General features: G+C 46.3%; 2 protein-coding genes across 2 annotated transcripts in view; one reads left to right on the top strand and one right to left on the bottom strand.

Annotated features, from left to right (window-relative positions):
* Positions 1–8,750, top strand: part of T265_09162 (hypothetical protein) — a gene marked incomplete at both ends in the record, with an annotated part of 18,743 nt that extends 9,993 nt beyond the window's left edge. Inside the window, 3 exons of the mRNA XM_009175168.1 lie at positions 633–952; positions 2,189–2,316; positions 8,491–8,750. Of these exons, the coding sequence (XP_009173432.1) occupies positions 633–952; positions 2,189–2,316; positions 8,491–8,655 (613 nt within the window). The remainder of the gene's footprint in view (positions 1–632; positions 953–2,188; positions 2,317–8,490) is intronic.
* Positions 8,751–9,473: 723 nt separating this feature from the next.
* T265_14775 (hypothetical protein) overlaps positions 9,474–15,533 on the bottom strand; it is a gene marked incomplete at both ends in the record, with an annotated part of 19,415 nt that continues 13,355 nt past the window's right edge. Inside the window, 2 exons of the mRNA XM_009175172.1 lie at positions 9,474–9,646; positions 12,627–12,845. Of these exons, the coding sequence (XP_009173436.1) occupies positions 9,563–9,646; positions 12,627–12,845 (303 nt within the window). The remainder of the gene's footprint in view (positions 9,647–12,626; positions 12,846–15,533) is intronic.

Raw genomic sequence — 15,533 nt, 5'->3', positions numbered from 1 at the left:
TTATGGTTGTACGGCAGTGAAGCATCAGTGGCAACACTGATGTTGCTGTCCTTGATGATGATGATGTTCTCCCATTCTACCTCGCCTCCCAATCAACCACATTCCGTAGCGCTGTCTGCATACCTACCGAAACAGTTGACTTGTCTAGATAAGCGAACCCAGGCTCACTCCATCTGCTAAGATCCACGGCTCTTCTATCGTATCGCTGTATTGACAATGTTTTACTGGATGAAGTTACACTGCACCTCTTGGAATACATCGTCTCTCTTTCGTTGGTGCTACTGATGCGTTTTTGTATGTGAATGGTTTCTAGTTACCCTCTTAAAATCCTCGTTAGTCACCGCCTATCTGATCTTAGTGCTGTTCCTTCTAGGCTGATATCCTCAGACAAAATACTTTTGGACTCTTAATTACTCCATCACACAGATAGTCTTGCACTCATGATTTGTTTGTTAGAGATGCAAAATCTTTATTACCAATGGTTATGTGTGTTGCTTGTCGCCTGACATATTTGATCCATATTGTTCGTAAAACTTGACTGAGACAGCTGCTACTCTTCTCGTTCTGTGTCGATTTGTTCTTTCATGATCGTTTACATGTTTGCAGAACCATTTTGTTGTGTGCCTTTTTAGACTCGCAGACAATGGCCTTCGTGTCATCGCAATCAGTGCTCAGACGCCCGTGGCGCCAGCTATGGCCCCACGCCCCCCAACAAGACAGCCCACCGAGGGATTGTCCAACACAACAGCATCAAATCAGGACGGTGCGGTACTTCCCTCCAAAACCCTGGGCAATGACGGACTTTTGGACCATCGGATTGTTGCCTATGTGTCTGGTCTGGGCTTCGGATTGATGACTTGCATATTCGAATTATTGCGCATCCTGATTGACGCTTGGGGACCTGGTATAGGCTTCGAAGTATGGGAAGCAAAAACCTTCTACCTGGTAGCAGGTTCGTGAATGTTTTTCTTTTGTTGCTCATTGACAACAGATAGCGCTGTCCAACGCCCGGCTGATCCGCTAATTTGCGCCTTAGCTTATCCGTTAAGGCCAGTAATAGCGATTATCCTCTACTTCCCTATGCCACCGCGTATGTTTCGTGTCAACCGCTGTTCCTCTCGCTGATAAGCTAGTTTTATCAACAGAACTAGTAGGTGCTTTAGAAGTGAAAACATTCAGTGTGGCGATGGGAGCCGGTTCCTGACGGAAAACCCCTCGAGGAGTTGGTCAACGCCACGACATGTCGTGCTCGGGGTTGGATGGCACTAGTCCATGGATATTGATGCAGGCGAACTGTGCTACTAAACAGTTAACAATAGTATGGTAGGGGTGTTCAACGCCTTTATCGAGGGTCTCAAATGATTCACCCTTTCGGACTTACGAGTGGTGCATTACTTGTTCTGAAGGAACATAAGGCCGATATAACTTGTGGTCAAAAGGTCTTATCAACACCGATGTCCTAGGTAGCGCTTGCACTAAAGAATAAATTATCTTCTCACAGGTGTTGATAAACTCGATTCTCTTGTGTGCAATGTTTTATCTAGTTCAAAGTTCTACTGATATATCACTTGAATATACTATGTGCATTTTATCAGCCATCAAACAGCTTAAATCCGCTCTACAAATTTTTCTACTTCACTTATCCAGCTTGAAGGCCTGTGTTAGGAGCAGGTTCTGAATTTGAATGGCTAACCGTTTGTTCCCATTTCATGAACATGTCTACATAGATCGTTTCCTGTGCTTTTCTGTCCAGGCCAAACTACTTTACGCATACCGCAGCTCCCCTGCTTCCAAGTATGATGGTTCACCAAAACCGAACGCTTCTAACATCTCTATCACCAGAGTTTTCTGTGTGCATTAGTACATGTAAGAGACAGAGCACTTTATTTGTATTCTCATCACTTGTGTGCACAACATATGTGACATTCTTACGTCTTTGAGGCAGTCTACAGGGTCGATTCCGAGTAAGTCCCAATAGTTTCCGTACACAAAGCCACCCGCCCAGTATCAGTCACTACGACTGTAACAACTAGTAAGCCTCGCGGTTCGATTCCCAAACAGACTGAGGGTCAATAACATTTTCAACGCTTCATGTTAGCGAAGCTTCTGTACCATAAGTCATTTGAAATTGCTTCTACATAACTGGAAGCCAGTTAAGGGACTTTTTTCTCTTCTTTCTCACCCACAGCATTCCAAGTGATGTGCACGTCCTTGATGCACATTTTCTGGTCCGTTATTCTCTTCGCTGCATTTGAACGTCGCGATTATGTTCTTTTGGTCCTGATTTATGCAACACATCTTGCGGTCCCATATCTAGTGAGTACTATTCTCTGTTCTAGGCTGTACAGTCGGTTATGTGCGAATCGGAGCTTGGTAGTTTTACTCGTTGTGCATTGGCTTCAAGACTTCATTCAGGATTTTTTTCATATCTGCTTATACTCTCTGTAAACTTGCTTATAAATCCTCCCAATAGTTTCCGTACACAAAGCCACCCGCCCAGTATCAGTCACTACGACTGTAACAACTAGTAAGCCTCGCGGTTCGATTCCCAAACAGACTGAGGGTCAATAACATTTTCAACGCTTCATGTTAGCGAAGCTTCTGTACCATAAGTCATTTGAAATTGCTTCTACATAACTGGAAGCCAGTTAAGGGACTTTTTTCTCTTCTTTCTCACCCACAGCATTCCAAGTGATGTGCACGTCCTTGATGCACATTTTCTGGTCCGTTATTCTCTTCGCTGCATTTGAACGTCGCGATTATGTTCTTTTGGTCCTGATTTATGCAACACATCTTGCGGTCCCGTATCTAGTGAGTACTATTCTCTGTTCTAGGCTGTACAGCCGGTTATGTGCGAATCGGAGCTTGGTAGTTTTACTCGTTGTGCATTGGCTTCAAGACTTCATTCAGGATTTTTTTCATATCTGCTTATACTCTCTGTAAACTTGCATTATAAATCCAGTAAACAGACGTGTCGTAAACCACAAGTAAGCTAAAGTGTAAGTTTTGTGCGGAGGGGTGTTCTTACCAGGGCATCCAAACTACAAAGATAGGGTTGCAGTTTAATTCCACTTCTTGATGTCATATCACATATACTCTGACTTTTCATTTCAAAATCCATCTTATCCACCTGTATTGCAACTACACATTTTGATTATCTCATGCGCTTCAGGTAAAGTTTGCGACGTTAAGGACACAATCAGCAATGCGCATCTCACGGCTGTCTGTCGGAGTAGCGCACCATTTGTGAGGCAGCAGCCCTATCTACTGAAATGATAGTGATTTTTGTGGATGGTAAATGGGGATATTTGGATTGCGTTAGTAGTTTCGCCGTAGGATAAAGTTTGTTCCTGTCTATTAATTTGGGCTCATATCACCAATCAAGGCTCTTCCTGACGACGTGAAGCCTTGAGTGGTCTTTATCAGAGGAGGGTACTATTAGTCGCTGCAACTCCAGACCGGACCCATGGCAGTCACCAGACAATTTGCGAGGTATGTCGCCCACCGATGGTTTTCGTGAATCCACTCCCAAATGTTTGGTTGAAATGCGGAAATATGACTCGTAAAAAGCCCGAAATTAGGGTACCAATTCCGGACGGTCCCCATTCAGCCTTTTTTGAAGAAGGCAGATAATTAAGGGAATTAAGGTACTATTGCTATATGGATTGAAGAAGTGTTTGCGAAATGGATGATTCTAACGATCGTCCCAAGCATTCACGAACACAGAGTGAAAGTCATTGTGGCATTCGAGGTGTCCTCTGGTCTTCCCTCGATTCTGAAACATCGAAACTGCTTCCAGAAATCAGCAAGCGTAACCTTACTCAACGTCAAAACTGTCGTTGATTCTGTCAGCAGTCCAACACGATGGCAGTCTGCGGAACAAAGATGTCCTCTGTCCCTCACGAAGAGCTTGAACCTTACCGTGGTGTGACGGTTTGTGTACTTCCGCGACCCATTGAGCTATACTGCGGGGGAGGAGAGTCAGCGACACTCGCAGAGTCTCATACCAGCTTGGCCAATGGATAGAGGTGTGACCAACACAGTCTACCAGTCCTCAAGGTTGGTGGCTGGAACATGTGGCTACTTGTTCTGTAAAAATTGAAATGTACCCACATTTCCCGCCAAACACTGTTACCTTGTGGCCATGCTTTGGTTTAGAACCCTAACCGGCCTGTTGTCTAAGTGTAGGCGCCCTGACAGAATCCCAGCCCACACGTAACCATGACAGTTACAAGTAACGGTACTCTCATGCCACACCGGCAGTCGCGTAGTGCCATCAGCCGGGTCGCCTTACTTGTACGCAGGAAATCGAAAACATGCATGTGAAGTTTTTTGTATTCTCGGACTTCCGGGCGTGTGAAAAAACACACAGATCTTTCCAAAAGCTTCCGTACATAAAGCAGTGTCCGTCAGTTTTGCCCACTCTCTCCATCCCTATCTAATTTCGTGATCAATGAGATAAGGAGACGAACGCTGGAAGGTCTTCAAAACCCCGGTTTTCAAACAGCTTGTGACGAAAATCTTGTCGGTTTAGAATATGCAGACGATATCGTTTTGCTCTTTGAAGAGAAGACGCATGTTTTTGAATGAACTGATCGAAGTCATCCCGTCCTTTGCTATGTACTTTGCACCCACAAAGTGTAAGATCATGCTCGTGGACGTACAGTCACTGAACACGCCACTTACAATCCAGGGAGAGGTACTGGAAGTTGTATTCGTTCTGATTGTAGTGTGACAGATGAAGTGAATGCACGAATCTGCAAGGCCCGGGTCTTGTTTGCTAATTTGAGACACCTATGGCGTCAAAGTAGTATATGTCTGAATCTCAAGGAACGTGTCATGTTCATCGTCATCTGTAAGAACCGCGTACTTGTCGTATAGTGGTTGCAGCCGTCACAGTTTGGTTCACCGATGATTTGGGAGGTGGGGTAGATAGCTGGGCATTAGAGGCGGGAGCTGATAAATTGGTGCATAAATACGGTACTGTCAAGCGGGGGCGTTGGGACGTGTGTATCAGGCTACGGTGCGTGCTGTTTTGTTGTACGGCTATGAGACGTGGCCTTTTCGAGCAGCGGAACTGAAACGTCTTCAGTCGTTTTCTCAAGACCATAGCTTGTGTGGGTTGGTGTCTAAGAATCCGCAACAAGACAACTGGAAAGCGAGTTTTCGGTTGTGCACCGGGTACTTACATTGAAGAGTGTGTCCAGCACCAGAAGCTGCGTTGTTTAGACCATGTATCCCGCACGCCGGACCATCGTTGGCCGCAGGGAGTGCTGTTTTCCGTACCCACTTCAGAGTTGTCGCGGCAGGGAGACGGCCAACCCTTGACCTGGTAAAGGAGTATGAAAGAGATTACGAAACGTTGGGGTGCTGTCGGTGCTACTCGCCTACCGGGACGGGCAATGCGTGATCCCCAATGCGCATGGTTGGGAAAGGTGCGAGATTTGGCTGCTAGTCGATGTCAGTGGCGTTCGTGTTGTCAGTTTCTATCCAGATTGCCTGAATCGGTGTCTGGATGTGTAGGCACCTCTGAGTGATTGTATAGGTTGGCATTAAGTTCCTTCCCCGTCCACTTTGATTCTTTTCTTCACAGTAGGACTTTCAAATAAATCATGGTTGTACGGCAGCGAAGCATCAGTGTTGGACATTGATGTGACGCTGTCGATGATGTTTCATGTAAATTTTCGACCTTCCTTAAGGCGACAACCACCGTGGACGTGCGAATCCCTCGTGTGGGTTTACTATTTCAAGTGGTGTCAGATAGGGCTGTCTGTCGCTTTTTCTCCTCATGTTTGTCATGGTCGTAATTGGTGGACTCTAGGCTCGGAAGCTGGTGGGGTCAACATGCTACTGGGGCTTTTGCTCACAGATATCTTAAGTCCGATTCAGTCGAAGTGCAAGCAATGCCCTAGATAATTCCGCGAATATGGTTTGTTAAGCGATATCGTAAGACTGAATTAGGTCAAACCCGAAACTCGTGCTTTCGAGTGAAGTGATCCAGGTTTACATGTAAATTTACATACGTGCAACTGTCTAGGGGTGGACGGTAGTTCCATCCCGATGTGAGAAGCCGGAGCGGCTTTTACCAGACTGCAATATGTGTCGTAGGTATGTCATCACCTGAACATACAACGCTGTAGTGCGTTCAATTTTAAGTAGTTCAAAAATTCATCGATACCCTCGGAGTGTTTTCCGAGTCTGTTACGAACATCAGAGCATTACTATCCACTGAGTGGCTTTCAAAGCAAATAACTTATCCATGATTGATGTGTGGATGACACTCCAAAGATTATGTGGGTTTGGTGATGTGCTTCATCACCATCAGAGGCAGCAGCATCCGTGTTGACATTACCGTACAACCACAAAGTTTGTTATAGAGGAAAATGTTGGTGGGTCAGGTAGAATATATGGTCGTTGGTTTGTTCGCTGAGCTGGGCAATTTTATCGTAAACATTTGATCACCAGTCGAGCTGACATCATCAGTACGTTGTTAGGGAGCGTGGTGGAGCGTAGCACAACCAGCAACTCATCGCTATGCTCCACAACGCCCCCTAACAACGCACTGATGATGAAATGTTTGCAATCAAATTGCCCAACTCAGCGAACAAACCAACGACCAACCACAAAGTTTATTTCATCATATTCAGTGACTTAAAGGGAAAAGGGGAGAAAAGAATGGGTGATGGAGGGGCATGATGCATCATTATCATCAGACGCCAGCATCAGTGTTGACATTGATGCTAGTCTACCGCAAGCACCCCGAGGTGCGCACTCTTCCAATCGTTCAATCAGACAACCTAAAAAGAAACCGACAGCACGATCGCCACTGACGTCGAGTAGCTGCATTTCTGCACACTTGCAGGTGAATCGCGGGGATCTTATCCTGAAAGACAGACCATGTTATTTGGACTCGTAGTCTCACTCTCCTGGCTGGTCACTAGTTATCCGACTCGCATTCTGCACCACACTAAGGAGAGTACAGAGTACAGCACCGCACCCTTGGAAGCAAGATTCTGGGTTTTCTATACACACGGCGTTGCTCTAACAGCTGGTGGGGCGTGAAGATATGGTCGACGCAGTTACTATCTGGTTGAAATCCCGCCTGACGCTCGTAGCCTGGATTTCGCGTGCCATCGTAAGCCAACCAAGAGTAAGTCACGCTAGGAGCCGTGTCGCAACAGGAGTCGAACCGAAGCCCCTGTAATTGCTGCATTCGCTGAGGATGGGCACTTATCGAACCACTCCAGTTGTCCGGAATGGTCTCTCCCAGATGGAGACAGATAGGCTTGGCAGGCACTGGCTGAGGAATTCACTGCCTTCCCAAATAAAGCAAGTTGAAGGTTCAAAAATATCGTCCAGCTGTAGCACCATTTCGGCGCATAGCTGCCATGCCACACGAAGGAGGCACGAGGGCTGGGATACTGCCAGGTCGCCCAAGCTTTGACAGGGGAAGTGGAGGGGCGGAGGTCGGGTTCGAACCACGGACCTTCGGGTCAGTAAACTCGCGCTCTAACCACTTGGTCCATCTCGCCCCAACGGTCCAAAAGTTCTCTGCTTTGTATCGGAGAACCGTTTTGATCCTCAATGATTTAGCTGACAACAGGCTGTCGCGAAACAGCAACAAAAATCTACAACAGACATTGTTCGTTGTCCGCGCATCTTGTATCCAACTAATCGGGCTTCAGCTGCGCTGAGTCTACCCACCTGAGCGTTCGTGTCAACGGCAACTACGGTGTTATCATATACAATAAACAGCGGTGATTGGTAAGAGTAGTCTGCCTTTCTAAGGATAAAATCGCCACACGTTCCAATCTAACCTGGAGAATCAGAACCCTATGTTCGTCAGAATTCTATGCACTGAGCAACCTGGTATGAGAAACTTTGTGGATGTCAGAATAAACCCTCCTCTGCCATTATAGCTCAGTAGATAATAATGGTACGCAAACCAGTATACCGCGGCAAGGTCCAGGCTGTTTGCTCCGTGTGCCAGTGAATCGACCCTCAGTAACAGTCTTGTCCGCATGATAATGCGGAGAATGTAAAAATGCCAGAGAAAGTCAAGCTGACGAAGTAAAAGTTGGTCACCGCAGTTTCTCTGGATGCTGACCTGAAGACGGGATACATTAAAAGCCAAAGGCGCTGGTGGATACAATCCACTGACGTGCAAGCACGTAAGCTGTCCAAGACAACTTACTATTCCGTTCCTTCCACTCACGAGAACTCTGCCGTCAACTTCAGATATACATCTGTCGGCGATACCGGTTGCTGCCTTCAACGTCTACCGATCTCTGTCATTCGAAACCGAAACTGACAGCTAGAGGGGCATGTACACGATTTACGGCCTGTGATGTCCACAAATATGCGAACACATTCATTGGGTGCATCCTGGTCGTTAAATTTTTCGAAGTTGTTAACATTATTGAACTCCTTACTTAAGTGTAACGCTCTAAACCCTCATGCATTTTCCCCACCACCAATATTCTCTTTCAGTCGTTCCTAAACCGACTGCACCCACCCTGGCCCGAACTTGTCTGTCTATTCTACGTGATCGTTCTAGTCGGCTTGGCTATTCTTACCCGATGTGTAGTAACTGGAAAGCGCTTCACCTGCTGTGGTGTGCAACCACCGCAAGCGATTACCACAGATGAAACCTGATCCGCCCACCGCCGTTTCTTCCAGAACTCCACATTACTTGCCATTCTCATAATTTTTGTACTTCACTTGGCTATCTATAATAACTTTTGCTCCCTATTTGTCATTCGGTTTTCTTTCGGTTCACTATTCGAATGACGGATAGGATTGGGTAATTGCATGGGTGCGAGAGCGATGCGACCGTGTTGTTGCTATTTATTGCATCTAGACAGCGGGGTAGTTCGTGCCGTCGTTCGTCTACAGGTTGCGCAATCCTGTTGGGATCAAATCAGTCATTGGTGTTTGTGCGTCTTGGCGACGAATGAAACTATGGTAGCTACGATCACCGTACAGTATGTACGAGGTTTTTACGGATGAGGTTGATGATGTTCTTTGCAGTGATGATGAAACGATGAAATAAACTGATAGTTCGCAGCAATCAAGCCTAGCGGTGCACTGGCGTCGCCGATAAAAACAATCCACTGTGATCAGTCGCACAGCTTGATGGACTTCGTGGCTGAATGAAGCGTCACAGACGTTTCGCATCCATATCTCAGATACAAAATATAGACTGTCAGCACGGATGTAGTATGTGTGTGAGCCGAAATCAAGAGAATAGCAAAAGTTAGTAGTTGTCGACCTACAGGTGATCCAACACATTCACCTTAACAAGACTAATGATAAAGTGTAGTAGTACGTGGGGACCTCAGGATGAAGTGGGAGGACAATTCGTCCGCCCCTGTCATGCAAATCGTAGGTGAAACCTTGGGGCGTCCTTTATTCGTTATGGATATTTGATGAGAACAAATGGAACATTCATAATGAAGTGTATATTTTGGTTGGTTGACTTAAACAAGTGACTCTGAAGAGAAAAATAATCTCGGAACGTTAATTGAAAGAGGGTGTTAGTGCGTCGTGTCACAGTTGAGTGTCAAAGATGCTGCTTCTGATGTGCCAGTTGAACCAAGCTTTCCGAGTATGGTAATTCTTCAACTCGGCAAACGGGACAGGGTAGCTGGAATAAGAAAGATGAGAACAGACATGCCAAACAAGCTGACAGGAAAACCAAACCAAATAAACTGTTTTAAATAAAGTTATTTGATGCAATGACAAACAGGTACTTGTTTTGGCCGATATTGGAGAGACAACGTGGTTCATTTTGTCCGTCTGTATCAAAAATTTTCTGACAATATTGAAAACAATTATGGGTTCTAAAAGTGTTCTACTGGTATTTTTTGTTGAATCCGTGCGACATTTGATGAGATCAGCCAGTCGACCACGACCTTCAAGCCAGGTCAAATTAGAAATGAGCTCGTGCTGTCGGTTCCGATCCGATTAGTTGAGATTTTATGACTTCACAGAGGCACACGCGAACGTTGTGTGCCATATGGACTACACAAGTCTTTACTGGTAATCTCATTGTTACCCTTCAATTAGTCAACTGGCCTGAGCCTAATTGTGATTACCAGTCGATAGAAAAAGCTCTGATAGCGATCTTACACTATCCGGAGAAATGCGCTTCGGGGTGCTCGGCCAACCAATTCCCATGACCCTTGTGACGGCACGGACACATTTAGTTTTCACTGTCATCACCATATGGTGCATACATCAAGAAATTAGTGTGGCCTAGCTAACGACCTGCAAGTGTCCGGTCCAGTGAACACAAACAGCTCGATGCACCTTGCCAGTTACAATCCACGATTATCTCGTATCATCAGAGAACAACACGCACTCAGAAGCTCAACTACCTGACGACCTCTGGAAAATGAGCGCTAAGTAAAGGTGGGAAGCAAAAGGAACAGCGGGGGTTAGCGCGAAAAAGTACTAGGTTCATAACAAAGATAACCAGGAACAACGCACTCCTGAAGAGCATTAAATAAACACATCTTAGCATATACCAGAGTAAGGCGCCATCAGTGGGACTGACCTAGCGTCCTTTGCGAATCTTACCCAACGTAAACTAATCACACCAGGGACAAGCGTCAGCTACGCAAAGCGGCTAGAAGGTGACACCACGCACGCTAATGGACTGGATTACATGTTATTTCATGCAAAGTTTCTCACCACGGACAAGGAATATCGGGAACGCTGTCAAGAAGGCGTAGAGATTCCATTGCGCCTAGCTTTACTAACCGTTTTCCCCCTTTAACGTAACTTGCTGATACTTTGCGATTTTTCCGCCAACGGTAGTTTGGGGTGGGAAAAGATGCCCTGGTAGTAGTTGGGTATGTGTAGCACACACCCGAACAGCTTTCAACCAATCGGTTTGCCTGGCTGCTCTAGCGATTTCGCTTCACTACCAAGTACCGCTTACACAGCCATTCACTGTGTAAGGATTGAAGCCTTGCTGCCTATGAAAGCACTGGTAATCAAAAGATCAGGGGCCTATAAGGTCCTAGGACCGGAGGGACCAAGTTTCGGAGTTGCATTGTATACATGACCCTTTAGCTAGCCCGAAGTAGTTTCTGGCACCATAGGCAACGCTCTTCGGCGAATGTTTCACGTGTCTCCATGATGGGCTCATTGACTTAATGCGCTCGTGGCTTATTCGGCTACAAAGAAATGTAAACCTAGCAATAAACTTGACCTTTATACAGCAGCGAGGGATCAGTGTTGAGCACTGATGTCATGCTGTCGGTGATGATCATCATCACTCTAGAGCTTCAGAGGGGCACAAGTGACGCAATACCGTACTTTGGAGGTGCAGAAGGCATGCCATTCACAAGGCAGCCATTCACCAACGAACTAAACGATACCCAAGTAATTTTTGCCCATTACTGTTTCTCCAGACGTGGTCTTCATAACCAAGCTGGTTTACTCCTTAAAGTGTGCACCCTATAGTAACGTCTATGGCAAAACTGAACAGAGAGAAAGAAGAGGTAACCTGGCGAACTCTGCTGGTTCTGGGGAGATTTTAGATGATTTTAAACCGTAACCTGGCAGGAGGTATGAAGGCGAGAAGAACGTCCACAAACATTTGAACGTAGAACAGTTACCAGTACTGGTGGTAACGCCAGCAAAGAACACAGGTGCTTTACTTCCGATGTATATTCGAATGAGAATACCAGTGGTAAGACGGGAAGGGCTAGCGGCAGGTAATCTAGCCTGGAGGAAGACCATCTCGCCCGGAAGCTTGTTGGCGCTTCGAAGCACAAAGCCATATTGATATTAACGAGTTGGTCGACAAGAGCTTATGTGCAGGGGCAGGAGGCCAGCTAAACTATTGTTATGAGTATTCTGCCCATCGATCATCGTAATAATCGGTTTCACGATCTTAAACGGGTGCATCCTATGGGGGACCACAACATGTTTGTAGACCCTGCAAATCAAACTGAAGTCCGGTATTCAACAATAGGTAGTTGCATTTGCTCCCCCCATCCCACTTATTAACAGAAAACCTTAGTCTACCCAAATTGCTGTTCGGAAGTCTAGTCCCTAAGGGGAGGTTAATCCAACTACACAACTATGCCATGTCCAAGTCCTGTGAATTTATCGAATTCATTCAGGAAGTTTGTATTCTTGTACCAACTCCATGGGTATATACGGCACACTCTATCACCTATGAGGAAAATCCCAGATGTCATGAATGAACTAGGAATTCAAATTAGACCGAGACTAGTGTTAACTGCACTTAAAGGTAGAAGCATATACTCCTATGAATACATATCTATGGTATCTATGAAAGCGTTCAGCTGTAGCACCCTTTCGGTGCCTAGCTGCCATGCCACCCGAAGGAAGCACGAGGGCTTGGATACTGCCAGGTTGCCCAAGCCTAGACAGGGCTATGGTATCTATATAGCAGAGCCACGCTATATTTCCGATAAGAAATTAGAAATATGAAGTTAATACTCAGATGACAATCATGAGAGATTGAATGCATACCGGATACTATTGCACCACTAAGCCAAGTGGTCCTAGCATTAACTTTTCACTAGTTTGAAATGCGACCCAAAAATAGTCCACACGATTTTCAAAACGAATCAGATGCAACTCACCCTAAGTGGCACCAATATACAATAAGGATCTTTTTCTAGGAGTTCCGCCAACTCCTCTTGATGTTCCTTTTCCCGATGGTGCATATACTCGCCGATGCAAGTATTATGGAAATAGTGAAACTCAGGTGTGCAGTAAACGTCTGATTCTTGCACAAATCCACACAGACAGATGGCACAATTCACCGTGGGAACGTTGTTCGCAATAAACTCGCGACTAAACTAAAAAAAGAAAACAACACGACGGAATATCAGGTGGACAGCAGTCACTGCAGACTATTGTGATCATTATATAAACGACCTTGTCCAAGCCCATGATGGAGTGTGAAGAGGTGGTCTAAGCAACCCCTATGAGGCTGCAGTCCCGTTTGCTGATCTCGATTCAATCTTTCACGGACCAAGGGTCAGCCAGTAACATGGTACAAAGATGTGACGGTCTGAACTTACTGCGAATCGACATCCGACGATGAGGTATTTGGAAGAGAACCCAGTTGGTTCTAATAGAGTCGCTTAACTCCGAGATCTCCCAGCTTCTCAGTTGCTAAGAGAGTTGTCCGCCTCTTGCGCAGCTCTGAAAAGCAATAAGGGGAGTGACTGAGCGCACTGTCAGAATCTTCGCGAATGTTCCATAAGGAATGACAGTCAGTTATTGGTCAACGCCATTGGTAAGTGATGGGACTGTGATCAGTTTTAGTCTGTGGTTGGTACGCATGCAGCCAGACGATTTTCATCAGTTCGGGGGTAGTCTGTGGTCAGCATACAGTTGAAGTGGTCCTTCGTCGTTGTCCGTATGTATCGAGTCCAATCCAAGTCGGCCACCCAATTGAATCTCAGACATGCTGAGTCTGACAACTGTTCATTCGAAGTATGGGTGGTCACAACGACATCTGAGCGCCACCGCAGCAAGGTACTCAAGACGCCATAGAAGTTTTTTCTGATGCTGCCAGAGCTACGGTCAGTTCGGAGTACGACAAACAAAATTCAACTTCTGACTTACTACATTACTGAGCAAACTACAACGAGGCGTATATCAACGGATATCCCGTCAGCGTGGATCCTTCAGCCCCGTGACTTGGAACGAGACTGGTACCTTCGAGGCTTCTGGATCACCAGATGTGAACGGTTGGAAGCGTGGAGAGTGAAAGGGTTCAAGGATTGTACTTCGGTATTGAGGTCTTGTTTCCGGTACACACCATGTATCAATTTCAAGTGAGTCCCGTGTTCGAGCTATAGCAGTCCGTTGTCTCTCTTGCTTAAGTTCGAACATTAAAAACAGCCAATTAAACCGGCTGACATGTAGATATCGCGGCTGAAGGAGTGATGCAGGATGGATGAGGTCGTCACTCCTAATGGATGAACCTGAAAGCAGAGTATCACTGATGAGTTCATCAACATGATCGACAGCATAACATCAGTGTACAACACCGAAGCTTCACTCCCATACGACCACGATTTATTTGAAAGCCTTGTTGTAATGAAAAGAGTGAATGTGGACGGGGAAGGGACTTAGTGCTAGCTTAACACAATCATTACGAGGTGCCTACACCTCCAGACATTCACTCAGGCAATCTGGATAGAAACTGACAACAGGAACGCCACTGACATCGGTTGGCAGCCATATCTTGTAGTGTCTCCAACCAGGCACAGTGAGGATCACGCGGTTCCCATCCTGGAAGGCGAGTAGCACGGACAGCACCCAAGCGTTTCATAATTTCCTTCATACTCCTCTGCCGAGTCAAGGGTTGGCCACCTCTCTGCTTACGCCACTCCGAATTGGGCATGGAAAACAGCACTCTTCGGCAAACAATGGTTCGGCATATGCAACACATGTCCCAACCAACGCAGCTTCCGGTGCTGGACACATTCTTCAATGGAAGTACTCATTGCACAACCGAAGACGCGCTTTCTAATTGTCTCATTACTGACCCGCCAACACTAACCCACAGGAGCTATAGTTCTGAGACAACTGCTGTTGAACGCCTGAAGACGTCTCAGTTCCGCTGCTCGAATAGGCCAAGTCTCGCAGCCATACAACAAAACAGCCAATACTGTAGCTTGATACACACGCCCCTTCAGATTCAGGGATAAACCACTCTGACAGCATAGGTATCTCAAATTAGCGAACGCGACCCGGGCCTTGCAGATTCGTGCTCTCACCTCATCTGTCACACTGCAATCAGAACGAATACAACTTCTAAGATGAGCAAAAACGCTCCACAACTTCCATTACCTCTCCCTGAATTGTAAGTGGTGTGTTCATTTGCTGCACGTCCACGAGCATGACTTTACCATTTGTGGGTGAAAAGTGTATACCAAAGGACGGGATGACTTTGGTCAGTTCATCCAAGAACACCTGCGCCTCTCCTCCTCTTTGAAGACGAGGACGATGTCGTCTGCGTACTTCAGATCGGCAAGGGTTTCTTCACAGGCTATTTGACCACCACGACTTCGGAGACCTGACAGCATTCGTGTCATTACCTCAGAGATCACGAAATGAAATAAGAATGGAGAGATTGAGCACACCTGACGGACATCGCACCGTGTGCGAAGGCTTTTGGAGAGCACGTCACATACTCCCGCACGTCCAGAAGTATGAGAATACAAAAAGCGTATCATGTTCACGAACTTCTGGGACATTCCTTGGTTGGAAAGCGTGTCAAGGAGGACAGACTGGTCAACCCAGTTGATTGCACCTTGGAAATCTAGAAATACTAAAATTGTGGGTCGTTTGCACGTACGACGTTGTTCTAGTACCTGACGGAGTGTGAAGATTTAGTCAACACACCCCCTACCAGGCCGGAATCCCGCTTGCTGCTCTCGAGTCAGTATCTCATGAGCCACCGTAAGGCGACGAAGCACAATTGCCGCCAGCAGTCTCATTACGACCGGGATCGAGCTGATCCCCCTGTG

Source organism: Opisthorchis viverrini (assembly GCF_000715545.1).
Source record: "Opisthorchis viverrini unplaced genomic scaffold opera_v5_262, whole genome shotgun sequence".
Taxonomy (NCBI): Eukaryota; Metazoa; Platyhelminthes; class Trematoda; order Opisthorchiida; family Opisthorchiidae; genus Opisthorchis; species Opisthorchis viverrini.
This window is presented reverse-complemented; position numbering and strand designations above follow the sequence as displayed.